The sequence below is a fragment of the Tiliqua scincoides genome, chromosome 2, assembly GCF_035046505.1.
Source record: "Tiliqua scincoides isolate rTilSci1 chromosome 2, rTilSci1.hap2, whole genome shotgun sequence".
Taxonomy (NCBI): domain Eukaryota; kingdom Metazoa; phylum Chordata; class Lepidosauria; order Squamata; family Scincidae; genus Tiliqua; species Tiliqua scincoides.
The window spans coordinates 218,244,039-218,260,652 of NC_089822.1; the positions used below are offsets into that span (position 1 = coordinate 218,244,039).

The following is a 16,614-nucleotide window of genomic DNA, read 5'->3' on the forward strand; positions in this document are numbered from 1 at the left end:
TTTAATATATAATTTAATAATTACAAAAATAACATATTAAAACCATATACTATAAAATTCAGTATAAAATTCAGTTCAGTATAAAATTTACTTAAAACAGCCCCAGCATTACACATTTAAAGCCCACTGAAATAACAACATTGTTTATTCTTGTCTAAAAGAAAATAATGAGGAAGCTAGCTGGATGTACATCAGGAGTGTGTTCTAGAGTTGCGAGACTATCCATGAGAAGATCTTGTTTCTCTTGCCCACTGACCTTGCAGATAAAGGTACATTGAAGTCTTAAAACCCAAGCAGGTGTCTATGGAAGCAGATGATCCTTAAGGTGTAACCAGGTCCTAGATGAATTAGGGCTCTGAACAGCACTTTAGATTAAATCTGAAAATGGAATGGATAAGCCAATGCAGATAAAAAAAGATCATAAACATTTGCTTTGACTGAAGAGCTCCAGAAATTGTCCGCAACCAAATGGGCAGACCTGTGTGGCAAATCGATAGGGCACTGGTAGCAGTTTTCCCGTAATTTTTGGAGAGACTGCCCTGAGTCCTAACAAACCTGTGCAGGGGCAGCTTTGAAGCACTTGGAGATGGCATTGTTGCCGTTGCCAAGTTCCAGGGAGCCATGAAAGTTGTGTGTGCTTCCAATTTGAGTTGTGCAACTGCTCAGCTTTGAGAGAATGCTGCCTAGAATTGGTCAGGAAGATGGAATTAGTTTAGAGTCTAGAGACACCTTCCCAACTGTAAGATGCATGCTGATGTTGCACTGAGAAACCTGGGGAATAAGCTAGGGGGAATTCATATACCCACTTTACCCAGCCAGATATCTGTAATACACATCAGTTCAGATCTCTCTCTCTCTCTCTCTCTCTCTCTCTCTCTCTCTCTCTCTCATGTGTGTGTAATCAAAAGCAGTATGCATTTCTTTGACTTAATTCATTCCTAGCTCATTCCAAGATACCTGTAAATTCCTAGATAAGTTTTGTGAGGCTCATCTTTTTCTCCTAACCTAATAAGTTGTGCAGTGTCTGAAAACTTTGCCTTCATGTCACATTTTGAGGAGAGCTTGTAAGGTCGATGGATTTGATTTGAAAAACATATTGCTTCTACCTCATTTGTGTCACTTATGCTTGCAGATGCAGTGTTCGATTTATACCCCCACCTTGGTTTTAATAGTAATTGTTAAGCATTCATTCACAGTGTGCTTTCAAGTTCAGAAACCAGCGGTAGTATTTAGCACCTGTAAAAACAATCAATCTGAGGCATTTTTGGCATTTTTATATTTTTCATCGCACTTTACTGTTTACACAAATAATTACAAAAATGTGATTATGGAACCTCTGTCCCTTCCCCACTTAGTATCCCTTTCACCAAGCCCTGAGAAATATTCAAAGCAAGTTGATTCCATCTTGGTTTATTCCTTAATGTTTAAAAATGGTATTTTAATTGTATTTTAAATTTAAACTTGTACATAATAATTACATACTTCAGGATGAGATAATTTCAAATCAGTGAAGACTGAAGTGGAAGGTTTTGATTACATACATTACAACATGACGATTTCATCTTTCAAAATGTTGACCTTGTTTACTACTTAATTATTGCAGTTCCTATTTTTGAAACAAAAGGTGAAACCACAGCTATCCTCTGTCAGCCTAATGACAATGTCTTAGTTAAATATATCACTAAAAGTTGACCTTGTGTTTTTCTGACCCTCTTTGATATTTTGAGGAGCGGTGTTCTTTGGCCAACAGGGTGGTAACAGCATTCTACACAAAGTGTATGGGGTTCCTTGTAGCCATCTATGCAAGTATACACTGTGCAGACTCTCTGTCTTGCTCACATGGACATTGACCTTCTCAACCCATGCAAACCTGATACCTGACTCCTAGAACAGAACGAATCCATTGTTGTTCTCTTTCAAATGAAGCAAACGCCCCTGACTGGGAAACATTGTCCTTAGCAAGGTATAACAGTGGGAAAGGAGATAGGGAAAGTAGTGGCGGGCAGGACTGATGGACTTGCAAAGAAAATGCTGATACTTGTGGGAACTGGATGGAAAGAGGAATCCAGAGAGGATTAATAAGGCCCTAATGCTGTCGTGCTGCAGTGCCAGTCCAGCGCCAATGAAGTTGAGCCCAGAGTCAGACAGACACTGGCCGGAGCACAGTAAGAACTCTGGGCTGTGATGAGGGCCTTGGGTTGGGGGGAGGCATTCCTGGGTGGGGGACGATAGGGTGTTATCAGAGTGCCTAAGACAGGAGCGTTTAAAAAAAAATGTCATAAGTAAATGAATAGTATGCTGAATAGTAAAACTATTTTTTAAAATATATGTTCTTGGTTCAAAAGAAAGTTTGAATTTACATTTGTGAAGGCTCTTTTATGTAATACTAAGGCCAGGACTCCCTGTGACTGGCAAACTCAAGGGTAAGCAGCATTACAATGAGACGTGAACCCCAGAGAAATAAATAGAATATTAGGGATACTTTCTTTACTGATGCCGCAATCCTATACCACTTACCTGGGAGTAAAGCCCATTGAACTCAGTGGAGCTTACTTCTGAGTAGACATGCATAGGGTTGTGCTGTGAGATGTTAAGATCTGTTAGAAGTATTTTGACTTCAGTTATAAATCTGTGCATGTGTGGTGTTTTTGTTTTTCGAGAAATCATTTATCTTTTGCCTCTGTGGCAGGTCTTTCAAAATGCATCCAGCCATTTTTTTTTTTTGGGGGGGGGGAGTCAATCAACAAAATATAATACTTTTTCCAGTACTTTAGGATTTCCGGTTCTTTTTCATTCACACCATACAAATGCTCCATTTTATAATCTTCTAGGAATAGCAGCCAAAATTGGCTCTGGATTGGTCCAAAACAAAATATTTTTCCCTTTTTCTATCATCCATTCACAATCTTAATATGTGGTTGTTGCTTCTTTAGTGACAACATATAACTTGAATCTATTCAAATGTACAGTTGAACTTGGGCTGAATATGGCTATGGGAAAGTAGAGTAGGTGTGAGAAGGCTGGTTCAGACAATATATAGGGAAGGTTTTTTCACTCATGGGGAAATCTGCTTGACATCTGTGTTTGCATGAGCAATGCAATGTGTGTACTAGGAGTTCACAGAGGTCAGCAACATCATCTTCCATGATCTCTGGTGCTGTTTCAGAACATTGAAGGTTATGGAAATAACAGGCTGATATTCATAAACTTTTGGCTCACATATTCACATACTGACATGAACACAATGTAAAAGCAAATGTAGTGAAGTGTATGAACCAGCCCAGACACTAATATCTACTTCTCAGTGTTTATACAGCAAAGATTTGTAAAATATGTGCAAAAACTGTGGCTCCCATGAGAAAGCAAAATGTCCAGAAAATTAAAACAGATTTGTTTGAATTTCAACATTTTCCATGAGCATCCAACTGATGAGGAAAATATCATATGCTTTGTGTATCATATATTTCTCTTCCTCTAAGTGAAAAATACTAAAAACTCTTTTCTATAGACGCAGCCATACGTGGAGGTATAACCCAAGCTTCAGGTGCACTTAAACGTCCATGCAACATAGATTGAGGATCTTGAGTGGCAGCCTTCCCTTTAATTGGAGGATAACATATGTGGATGCTTGCATGATTGTGATTTGCTCTGTATTAATATACGTTCTTGTTGTGTTTTTTTAAATGTAGCTTGCTGATGATCAGGGAATGGTTTTGATGACCACTGTTGCCATGCCAGTATTTAGTAAGCAAAACGCGACTGTAAGTACTCATGTTGTATGACAGCCATATGCAACAGAAACGGAGATTTTATAAGCAGCACAAGTGTCTTAATGAAGTTATGTATTTCTTGACTGTTCAGCTCTCCCACCTCTGCCTTTCCCCCATAACACTGCAGTTTTTAATTAGAATAAACTAAATAACAGATACACAGTATGTACTTGCACAGAGCTTCAAACAGCTTTTGAAATAAACAAGTTAAAAACTGCTTTACGTTCAGGAAAGAAATGCAAATTAAAGGGGTGAATGTTAAAAGTATTAAGTTATGTTTAGTATTGGTGGAGTTATTAGTACATCAAACAGAATGCAATCCATGTAATGCAAAGCATGGTTATGTACGTTTGAAAGGTATTGATTTTAGTGGTATTTCAGCAACTACTCTTTTCCTGGATTGTTCCAATATGCCCTAATTTCATGGCTTGGATCCAGATAACCACAAGTGGTGTGCTTTTCTTTCATTATGTAGCCCTCAGTGCCTCCCACACAAGAGACACCCCCCCTTCCCAAACAGAGTAGTATACATGGCAGCAGCAGGCTGCCGAAGGAGGGGGAGAATAGATTGAAATCCTGCACCTTGTGTGAGGAGAAGGGCCATTCCACTCCCAAAACTGCTAATCAAGATTCATTTGTATTTGGTACACACAAGCCTGCTGTGCAAGAGATAACAGACCACATGCAGCAATATATGTGGAACTATAGGTAATATACCCATCAAAATTGTATACAACAACCTGTGCACATACGTCTGTGCTGCACACAGAAATATGTGTGTACTGTTTTGCCGTTCCTGTGGTTCTCTGCACCTACTTTCTTCAAGTCTAATCCTAATATATAGTGTAGATCCAGCACAAATATTGGTCTTTTTCTATAGCAGTATGTGCTTTGCTGGATCTTAAAAAGAGAATAATTTTCTTTTTTGTATTTGAAGGTATTTTGGTATTTGAAAGTATTAACATTAATGTAGCCCTTCACATATAATTTGTGTGTCCTAGGCATTAACTAGCAGGATGTCTGAAAAAGAATAAAAGTCATTTTTATATCTGACATTTTGACTTGGCTTCCTGAGTCAAAGCATTTAACTGAAAGCATCCTTAAACTTTGCTCCACTTTCGAACTTGATTTCCAGAGTAAAGAAGACAACTATTAATGTAGTATATCTATTCTGCCAGAGTGGCTACAGCCACCCATAGTAGTTTTTCAGATTGTGAAAAGAATTAGCTATTTGTAGTCTCTGTGCAGTTTTAATCCATGCAGGGAAATAATTATTGACTGAATACATTACTCTAACAGTAATTGTTGTTCGAACTAATGTGCGTTTTTAAAAAAAAATCTTTTAAAATAGAGATCAAGAGGCATTCTCCTGGGAGTTGTAGGCACAGATGTTCCAGTGAAAGAACTTTTAAAGACAATTCCAAAATACAAGGTAAATGATATTTGGTTACTCTATTGAAATGGAAGCACATGTAATTATTTACTTAAAAATTTTATCCCCCGCCTTTCTGTCCTTTCAAGGCAGCTTAGATAATAAAAACAAACAATTAAAAACAGTTTTAAGAAACAGCAAATAAAACACTGTGGCACCCTGATTAAAAACACTGCAAAATTAAAAGGTCTTCAGATCCCTACCAAAAAGGAGGGAGCAGCCCTAAGTTCAAGGAAGAGGAAGTTCCAGAAGCCAGATGTCACAACACCTGTTGCAGGTTGGTACTAGCTGAATGTTTAAAGATAATGATACCTGCCACAGGTCAACCTGTGATGACTTCATGTGCGGAAAAAGTTATCTTTCAAGTGTCTGGGCACTAAACTATTAGGGCTTTATAAGACATCACCAGCACTTTGAATTGTGGTTGGAAATGTACAGGCGGTTGGTGAAGATGGATTAAAAATGATCATACCCTTTGTTTCTGTAAGGAACCTAGCTGCTGCATTCTGTACTAATTGAAGTTTCTGAGCAGAGGGAGTCCCATATAGAGCACATTACAGTAGTCCAGTATAGATGTTATCAGGTCACCATAGCCAGTTACATCTGATAGCGGTTGGTGAACCAGCCAAAGCTGGTTAAAGGTGCTACTAACCACTGCCAATACCTGACAGTCCAGCATCAAGGTCAGATCCAGAAACACTCCCACACTCCAGACCTGCTCCTTCAAGGGAGTATTACCCTGTCAAGGAAAAGTTGGCATTCCATATCCCTTGTTTTCAGTGTCCTAACTAACAGTTCCTTTGTCTTCTTGAGATTTAATTTAAGCTTGTTTTCCCTCATCCATTCCATTCCTGACCTCAACTGGGTGTCATTTGCATGATCTCCCTCATCTATTTTATTTAGGTTTTGAAAAGCATGGAGAAGATAGAATGGAGCCCGTGGGGACACAAAAGGCTGATAATATGAGTACTAAACAGGAACCTTCCAGAACCATCTTCTGGAACCTACCAGGAAAGACCTGAGCCACCACAAAAGAGTGCCCCAGAGCCCTAACCTGGCAGTGTGCTCCAGAAGGTTACTGTGGTTGATAAAATTGAAAGAAAGCCAATAGGGAAACACTGTCCCTGTCCCATTCCTTGCATAGGTCATTTACCAATGTAACCCAGGCCATCTCAGTCCCAAAACTAGGTCAAAAGTCAGACTAAAACAGATCCAAAACATTGGTTTCTTCAAGGAATCCCTAGAACTGGAGAACAACTACACACTTGAGCACCTTACCCAGAAATTGCAGTATGGAGACTGGCTGATATTTCTCAAATATGTTCATTTTGATTTGATTTTCTCTGCAAACCGCTTTGTGAACTTTTTGTTGAAAAGCGGTATATAAATACTGTTAATAATAATAATATCTAAGGATTGCTTCTTCAAGAATGGCCAGGCCAGCACTAACTTTAGGTCAGATAGAACTGATCCATTGAGTAACAAAGAAATGACCAACCGTTCAGCCAGTCTCCCCGGCTGCTTTTACCATCCAGGATGGGCAAGGGTCAAGTGTGCACATGGATGATTAGATACTTCCAGGAATCCTGTATACAGCCTTGGGCTGTACAAGATGAAAGCAATCCAAAATGACAAGTCAAACCATTTAAGTGGTATCAATAGCAGAACTAGTCCAATGCGCATCTAGTGGCCCAATCCTATCCTTTCCCCTGCCCTGCTGGTGCAGCTGCACCAAATAGACATTTGCTGTTTCCAGCAGGGGGTTGGAGTTCTCTCGCTGACACAAATCTAAGGAGAGAAAGGGGACAGGGAGGCTGATACCACAGGGGATATGTTCTGGCGTGTGCCATCACCACTGTACTCACCCCCTCCCTCAGCCTCCCTGTTCCTCCTCCTCCCTGTCCAGTTTTGCCCCATCCCACCTCTGTTCTGCTCTCCCCCTCTTTCTCGTCTCCTACACTACTTATCTGCTCTGGTGAGTGACTAGCAATGTGTGTGAGAAGGTTCTGTCTGGATCACCGATGTGTCCTTAACAGCTGCTTTACAACAGCCAGCACTGCTAGAATGCTGGCAGCCCAACGTGGGGCTCTGGAACCGGCAGAGCTGAGCTCCACTGGTTCCGACCCGTCCCCTCCCACACCTTCTGTCCGCCCGCCCCGGAGTGCCTCTTCTCCGCCTCCCTCCAACCACCCGACTTACCTCTCCGCTGCCAGGTGCTCCACACGGTGCGCCTGGCAACAGATCGTTGGCCTCCAACCAGCGCTGTTCTAGTGTGGGCTCACACTGGGCTAGCTGTTGCGCTGGGCTGGTGTTAACCCCTGCAAACGTGCCTTATGGCACATTTGTGAGAGTGTGCGCTGGCGGTGAACTGGTGCGCATTGCATAAGATTGAGCCCTTTGTGCCCCATTACATCAGAAATGAACTTTGTAGGTACAGGTTGGACATCCCTTATCCTAAATGCTTGGAATCAGAAGTGTTTTGGATATAAGATATTTCCGTATTTTGGAATATTTGCATATACAGGTCCAGCCTTGTTATACATGGCTTTTTATACACTAATTTAACTCAACATGAATGGCCACTGCAAATGAGAAGGAATGTGCTGATCTCTGGAGAAGGGGAAAAATGCACCCCTTTAAAATCACAGTTATAAAAAACTGCTTTTCTTACTGTTGTAGAGAGAGACAGTCATGCAAGTGATTACAGGTATAACCTAATTATCCATAGATTTTTCTCTCTCAGTGCAGTGAGAAGTAAATGGCATAAAACAAGGTTTGTGCATGAAGCCCAGTTTGTGATTTTATTTCTTTAAGCAAAAACTAATTTTTAAAAAGTCATGTTGGTGTTCAAAAAAGTTCCATATTTCGAAATACAATTGTGTGTTGCTTAATGACAGGGATGCAGACCGGCACCCCCGTTGTTAAGCAAGGCTTGACACTATATGAAGCCTCTGAAGATGAGGTGAGCAGGGACCAGCGGTAGCATCGCATATTCAGCCCTTCGATGGTTGGAGTTTCGCAAAGCGGCACTCACCTCCAGATAAGGGGTGCTCAGGCTATAATAACTTCCCAGAAAACATGAAGAGGTGGCAAGAACATGATAACTACCTCTGTGTCATCTGTAGATATATAGATACAGTTTCCATGGGTTTATATACAACCGTGTCATTTTAGAATGTGCCTTATCTAGAGAGGGAAGTCTTTCATTCACTTGCAATGCAACACTCAAGCTAGAGAACAGCTTGAGAGTGCTCACAGTTGCTTATGGGTAATTCAGGAAATTTTAGAAATGAAGTAGATCACGACTGGATAATTCACTGCCAAAACAAAACAAAACAAACCTCAGCAGGTTTTAAACTATTTCTGTATTTGTTCTCCCTCCGCTGTCGTAAAGCTGTGTTGCACACAGAACATCTGCCAAAGCTATCAGCAGCGGGTTTTTCACTAAGGGATATTTTAATGACTACACATCAGTGATTTGAAGGTACATTTATTGCAATCAATGAGTTCAGTCAGCTGTGTAACTAGGGCATTGTCAAAAGGGGCAGGATTGTTGTTGAAATAAGTGCACTGCTAAATTTGATTATACATGTACTTTTCGGCCTAATACAGCACTACATTTCTCTCAGATTATTTCCCATAGATCTCTTGGGTTTGAAATTGGAAATGGCATGAGCCTTTGAATTAGAAATAATCCTCTTTTATGTGCATAAAATTATGTCTCTATCATGTGGAGGAGAAGGTAGCCTGAAGAAAAAACATTCGTTTCCCCCTGTGTGCTTTAGTGTTTCAAACAAAAGATCACCCCTTCTTGTTCTCTAATGTAATCCAACAGAAGTTAAGCACTCTTAAGTACCACTGATTTCAATGGCAGAGATTTAATAATTGAAATCACAGGCCCAATCCTATTCGCCCGCTCCCCCCCCCCCCGTAGATGCAGCTTCACCAAAAAGGCATGCTGCATCTAGTGGGGGTGGGGTGGGGTGGAGTGATTTGATGGCAAAGGGCAGTATAAAACATTTATACTTACCTCTCTGTAAGCCCTGGGTCTTCCTGTAAATCTATGGGTCTCTTTGGACATATGCCACCACTTTTGGTGGTATGTGCCCACAGAGAGAAAAATAGTAAGGAACTCCACAACAGAAGGGATAGGATCCATGTGCACCATTGCTACTGGATCAACCCGTCCTGCTGCCTCCCTGCCCCATTCCTCTCCCTCCCCACCCAGTTTCACCACCTGTTTGTCCCCCTTGCCTCTTACCCTCCAAACTCACCACTGCCTTACCTATCCAGCAGGTCCGGGGGGCATAGTGTGGCGCTGTGGTGCTGCTACCTGTTGCTCTCCCAATGGCCACCAATGGAGCACAGCATGCTCCATCAGCAGTCATTTTCTGGAAGGAGGAAGGGGGGCATTCAAAACTACTGGAAATAGCCCTCCTACTCCAGGAGGCAAGATTGGCTGATGATTGAGGCTCCTCCCCCATAGGAGGCTGTAAGAGTTCTTAAACTTGGCTGGTATGTGCTCACTATTTGTATATTTGTATATTTGACCATGTCCAATTTTGAGCTCTTCTTGTTGTAGTTTTTCTTTGTTGGCATATCTGCGCGGCCAGCATATATACATTTTCTACCAGTTCATCTGAACACAAGACATTTGAGTTTCATACTGGGGACTCTGGCAACTGGAAATAGAAGCTCTATTTTCTTTGCCACAGAAAATATGGTGCCTGAGTTCCCTTGCCATAGTCTCATATTCAAGAACCTGGAGCAGTTGGTTGCACTGATTTGAAACCAGTATAATTTTGTATTTTTCACCACAAAGGGAAAACTGGACCATCTCTCCCCACTGGAATTATGAAGCAGTATATTTTATGCTTTGCATAGAAGCTATTTTTATTACTATTGAGTCCTCTCCTTCCTGGTAAACTCTGGTGCAGTTCAGCAGAAAAGATATTGTGGTGAGAGGGGACCGAGCTCTTTGTACTTCTCTTCCTTTCAGTGAAGCCAAACTCTGCACTTTTCCTGTTAGTGGTGTTGGTTGAGGGATGGGGTTTTTCCCTGCCAAACCACAGGGGAGCAAATGCTAAACCCTGAAGTCCCATTTAGGATATTTTCTTTTAAAAATCTGAGGCGTCCCAAGCAGCTGTATTTGAGACTTTTTCTCATTTTCATTCAAATTCTTCAAGACAACATTGAGATTTTGCATTGCACACAGGAATGTGATTGCATATTATGTAGCATCCTTTGTGACCTTTCTGGACCCTATAAGCCACAGCATTAGCGTGTGCCCCAAATGTTTGGCTGTTATTTAAGGGATACTGTGCCAATTCAGGTTCTTTTCTCTTTATACCCTTACAGCTAGGTATTCATGGATATGCATTTGCAATCACAAACAATGGCTATATTCTGACTCACCCAGAACTCAGACCTCTGGTAAGATAAACAGCATTTCTTACATGTTATGTTTATTTCTTCTTTTTTAAAACATTTGAAGGATATAGAGTTTGTAATAAAAGATACCATAATGCCTCATAAAAATCGTAAAGTAAGCGCATTTACTAGAAATATTACAGGTATTTTACTAAATTCATGACAAATGATAACAGAAGTTGTTGGGTGATGTGGATACGTAGAAGTGGTTCAGAAAGAGACCAAATCCCTTTACATGCAAGATGGCAATGCCGTAAATTGTTGCAATTATGTGCACTTATTTTCTTGAAATGAAATCTTGTATGCTGAAGTAATAGCTCCTATTTGTCATATTTAAGTGGACTCCAGTTTGAAATATGTGCAGAAGTATTATAGCCCCCTCCCCCTACTTTCAAATAAAATGGATACACAAGGATGCTTCCTAGCTTTAAAAAACAAAGGTTCGCTTCCATTACACTTACCAGCATCTTTTTATTACCCCAAATAAGGAAAAAAGCCCTGATGTGTCTATTATATTAAGATTTAAGTTGTAGCATTTTTTAAAAGTTTATAGAGACACTTTATCTAAGAGTATTATCACTCTTATCTTACTGAAGAAGCAGCATCAGTGAATTCACTATAATATGAATACAATTTCTCATTTACACCTGTTATGTTATGTAAGGATTCAACAGTATACTTACAGGGAGCAACTACATGAAAATCAGAAGGGTGTTTTGCATAGCAACCAAATAATACTTTTTGTGCTGAGCAATTTATGATGCTATTATAACTTGCACAAGTATTTATCCTTCTAACATTTGAACTAAGATTTATGCTTGGTTAATATTGGCGCTTTAAGGAAATGAATAATGAGGAAACGAAATGAAGTTATCAGGACATTGAAACTTTTCTGGCTGTTTTCTATAGAAGCCTTTAAAAGTGGAGTGACAGTATAGAAGGATTTTCTATGAAACTGCCCTAAAGAAAGTTTTAAAGGATGTTTTGAATTTAGGAAGGTCTTTCTGTTTTTGGTATTTGGGGAGAGGGAGTTTGTCTCAAATAAACAAAACAAAATCCGAAATTTATGAAAAAAATAAAACCATTTTATTTGGTATTTATTATTTAAGGGGGAGTACATGGGTAATGACACTGGCTGCATTTGCTGACCCATATATCTAGTACACTTTAAAAACAATTACAATACATAATTATAATGTAAATTTTGAATAAAAACACATCACTGCTTTCTGCAGTTCTAACTTTGGAAAACACGAATATCTGTGAAAATAAAACTATTTTCTCCAATCTCTATCCATTGGTGTCGAAAAAATAGGACCAATATTGCATTCCATGTAAGTAGCTATCCTTATATCTAGCCAACTGTGTTAGTAATTCATTCTAGTTAATTGGTTAATCAATTAATTTTTAATAGTGAATATCCTGACATACTGCCTTCAGACAGCTCCCAAGGCAGCGATAAGTCTCTATACCTGAAGTTCTCAAACTTTGAGGGAGCTTGACTCCCTCAGTAAGTTCTTGTGGGGAAGGGGCTAGGCAGCCCCTAGGATCGCAATTCCCAGGATCGCGTTGCTAAGGGGGGCGAGGGAGGTGCTTGTGACTTACATTATGTAGGCAGGGCTGCAGCAGGCTGCAGGAGGTGCGGGAATCCCTGCGCAACTCTCCCCCGAAGCTTGCAACATTCAGAAGCAGCAGGAGCAAAGCACCTCCTGCAAAACGGAAGTTTTAGTGCCTCAGGGAGTGCCTTTTAGTGCCTCAGGGAGTGCTGTGCAGGGCTTCCCGCACTTCCTGCAGCCTACTGCAGCCCTGCCTTCTTGAAGTAAGTGCAAAGCACCCCCTCGCCCCCCTTAGCGATGCAATCCCCAGGATGCTGCCTCCCTCCCCTTAAAGGGATGGGGGAAGCGTTATACAAACTGGTGGGTCGCGACCCACCAGTTTGAGAACCACTGCTCTATACAAACCTGTAGTTTCTGTGCACAAATGATTCTTAAATCATTGTCCAGAGCTGTGTTTTCTCATGGTTTTTGAGATCATGACAAAAATAAGGAAAATGCTGGTGACCCGTTCCAGAACAAACATTGACAAATTAAAACTCAATTTTTTCATAGGTTTATCTATTTTTAGATCCAACCTTTCCACTACAAAAGTCCACAAAGTGGCATACAGCAATAAAACAATAAGAAAAAAACCCCATAAAATCCTCAAATCAAATTAGAATCAAGGCAAATCATGTCAGCATAATAAAATCAGCATGTAGTACAGGTTATGTTCCTGAAACCTCTGTGGATGCCAAAATCCACAGATAAACAAATCTATGGATTAGGGCATCCAACTTGCTGTCCGCAGGGTGTTCTGAGGACAAGGGAGGTCACCTCGTAGAAAACCGGAGAAAGGCCCTCGGAACACCCTCCGGATGTGACTGGAGCTCAGCTGTGGTCGTATTCGGAGGGTACAGGTCAAACCTCAACATGGGTTGGGGGACCCCGTGTTGAGTCAATTCTGTGGATTACATATCTGCAGATTATGAGGTCCGAGCTGTAATATTTCCCCAAGGCCTATTAGAACAGAAAGACTTTAGTTTGCCTCCTGAAAATTGTCTAGAAGATCTTCCCCAGAACTTCATGGTAAAAAAGTATTTCATAAGTGAGGTGGCGCTACTGAGAAGTGTATACAGTCAGGTCATTATCCACTAGGGTTAGGTTCCTGGAAAACCTCGTGGATACCGATTAGCAGATACTGAATTGTTGAGCCTGTGAGGCAGAAGGGGTTAGGTTCCAGGAGAACATCTTCACCATATGCTCTATGAACTTTATGAACCTGAATCTTAACTTGGAGTCTTGGGATGGGTGATAGTGAGAGCTCATCAACATCTCTAACATCTGATGTGTTCTCCTCCATGCTGGATATCCCTTGATATGTTGAAGTTAGTGGCAATGGCAATTTCTCCGTGCTAGCTATCCCTCGACTAGTTGAAGTTTGCTGGCCCAACAACAAGGCCTCAGAGTTCAGCAGTGGAGCACGTTCCTCCTTCCTCCTCCTCCATCTGTCTCTTTGCTCTTTCCCTTGGCTTGCCCCACCAGGGCAACCCTCACGTAGCCTTCCAGAGACCTCTCGTCATCAGATCCGATCATCTAGGATTGTGAAGGTTCAGCTGGACTCCCTGAGATGGTGCCCAAGATGATGGCTCAAGTCTGGAAATGGGCACAAATGTGTCTAACGATTCTCCACAGGCCAATGCCCATTTGATGTGGCACTGACACAATTTTTGTGGATAATAAGAGCAGTCGCAGATAATAGTAGGTGGCAATTCTGCCCCTCGCAGATAAGCGAATTTGCAGGTAGGAAATTTGCATATAAAGAGAACTGACTGTACTTCTCTCTGTAACTCTTCGGCTATACCAAATACATGAGGTTAATGAAAAAAAGAAATGTTGCTTGATAGGAAGCAGTTACGTCTTCACATATTCCTTGCCATATCATCCTGAATAATGTTAGTTTGTCTGTGAGTATTTTCAGGACAAATCTAAGCATGCAGTGGAACCTACATGGACTTAGGTAACCCTTGAATCATAGGGGCAAGAACAGAAGGTTTGACATCAATCAACCTCCTCCACTCATTCATCGATGCCCAATGAATACCTAATCAGAACCAGAGTGAATATAATCTTAATTCAGAAGCCATTTAAATACTCTCCCAAGTAGCAGCTCTAACTTCAGAAAGTGTTAGTGAACTTTTGAACTATAGTACAACAAAGTAAACGAATTGCTCTATATCCTAAGCAACCGACCCAAAATTATATGTCCTATGTTTATTAAACTATTCTAGAATATTTATCACCTCTTCATTATACACACATAACCACTAATGTGGATTAGAATCTCCTCTTTGCCCAAATATATTAAAAGGATGAATGGAATCATTTTACTCTTTAACCACCCTGTTCTGAGCATAACAATATGATCTATACCTGGGAGTAAATTTTTCTTGAGTGACTTTAAGTACACATCTCCAATCCCATTCTTGTTTCCATCCAAAGGTTAAATCATTTACTCTTATTCCCATTTCACAAATGAAGAACAAGTTCTGAAAAGCAGTATGTTAGTTCCCATCTAGATAATTTATAACTCAGCTGGATGACCCCAGCAATCCAAAATCAGAGTCTTAACCCTGCAGATCATACTGGCCCTTGTACAAATCTAACCTGGAATCACAGTATTTTTTTACTTTCTAGTTACACTCTCCAGTGTCTTTTCCAACCTGACATTCTTGACCAAATTCTATCATGACGTTAAATTTTGTATTCATTAATATTTGTTTCTGTTTCTCCAAATATACCTAAGATATGCCCAAGGAACAAAAGAGATTGTTCTCTCTTTTTTGACTGTGAGGCATTTGTGGGCATTAATAGGTCTATTTTGCTTTGCAAGTCATTTTGTGAACTACAGGGGGAATCTGAAACCATGGATCCCATATCTACCGAATCACTTATTTGTGGATCAGGTCTGTACCTCCCCCACACATACCCTTCCAGCATGCACTCTCTCCCCCCTCGCCTCCAGAAGGTGGAGGTAGGTATTCCCTCTTAGCCATGGATTCAGGTATCTGTGTGTGTGTGGGCTGGGTGGGTGGGGGAACAAAACGCTCATGGAATGGGGGCACACTTATACTTTTCATTGAAAAGTGGTGTATATTCTTATTAATATTAATAATTGTTTGTTTGTGTGTTCGTATTTTTTTTCAGTTACCAGTACGAATCATGTATGATTAAGATTTAATCAATTTACTTTGCTTTGGGAATACTATAGGCTTGAAAAGAATTCAGTTTTTAAATCACTCTCTCCCATGGGAATTTGGATAAACAGCATTTGTTACATCCTGCCAGTATTTCTTCCCCACCTGTTTCAAATGAATAAATAATGTAAAATAGGGCTAATATCTCACCATGTCTGATTTTCAGTAGTAACTTTTTACAAGCAATATTCCTGTAGTGATTATATGCATTTATATTTTATCATTGCTAAGCTGAACATGCATGCACACACACACACACACACACACACACACCCATAGAGCAAATATTTTTGTTCTACCCCAATTTCTACTATACTCAATATCTAGAGAACTTAATAGATTCTGTATCTGATTTCTACTCTGTTTCAGCTCCTCTATCTTAAACCAATACGTAGGTGCTATATTTAAGCACCTGTTCCTTTGCATTTTCAGTTGCTATATAATGAGTTTAGAAGAACTCATCCTTTTTTATCAATTGGTGCTCTGTTGCAGTGCAAGCACATTATGAGAAGAATGATATGTTCTGGTCTGTGTTAGATAGTATGAAGCCAAAACAATTTTAATTGGACTTAATTGAGACAAATGATTTGAGACATAGGCCGTTAGTTGTTATATCCACAACTCATTCCACACTGCCAATTGTAATACTTCAAATGCTGCCATATATCCTATAGCAGGGGTGCTCACACTTTTTTGGCTGAAGAGCTACTTTGAAACCCAGCAAGGCCCGGAGATCTACCAGAGTTTTTTTACAATGTTCGCGCCATCATAACATATAACATTTATGTGTACAATGTATGTTGGTGTACCTTGCATAACTGCATGAGCCAATATTGCACAACACAACACAACATAATTAACTATAAACAATTTTTGTAATTACTTGAGTTTACTTTGACTTGGGCTGCTTGGCTTCCTCCCCTTTCTGCTCCTTTCCCTCCTGGACTGCAAGCCCCTCGGGGCAGAGACTTGCCTCTTGCACTGGATCAGCAGCAGCAGCAGCAGCAGCAGTGCTTGCTCCTCCTTCCCTCCCTCTTTCCCTCCCCCTGGCACAGTCTTGAGCTGCTGTCCAGTTCTTACCCTGCATCCCACCTTCCCCCTGGACTGTGAGCCCTGCCCTCCTCCCTCCCTACCTGCCCCCTTCCCTCCTGGATTGCCAGCAGCCCCTCGGGGCAGAGACCTGTCTCTTG

General features: G+C 40.7%; 1 protein-coding gene across 1 annotated transcript in view; it reads left to right on the forward strand.

Moving 5' to 3' along the window:
* Positions 1–16,614, forward strand: part of CACNA2D3 (calcium voltage-gated channel auxiliary subunit alpha2delta 3) — a 467,867-nt gene that overhangs the window by 278,812 nt on the left and 172,441 nt on the right. Inside the window, exons 14-16 of the mRNA XM_066613498.1 lie at positions 3,690–3,761; positions 5,122–5,202; positions 10,561–10,635. Coding sequence (XP_066469595.1) covers positions 3,690–3,761; positions 5,122–5,202; positions 10,561–10,635 — 228 coding nt within the window. The remainder of the gene's footprint in view (positions 1–3,689; positions 3,762–5,121; positions 5,203–10,560; positions 10,636–16,614) is intronic.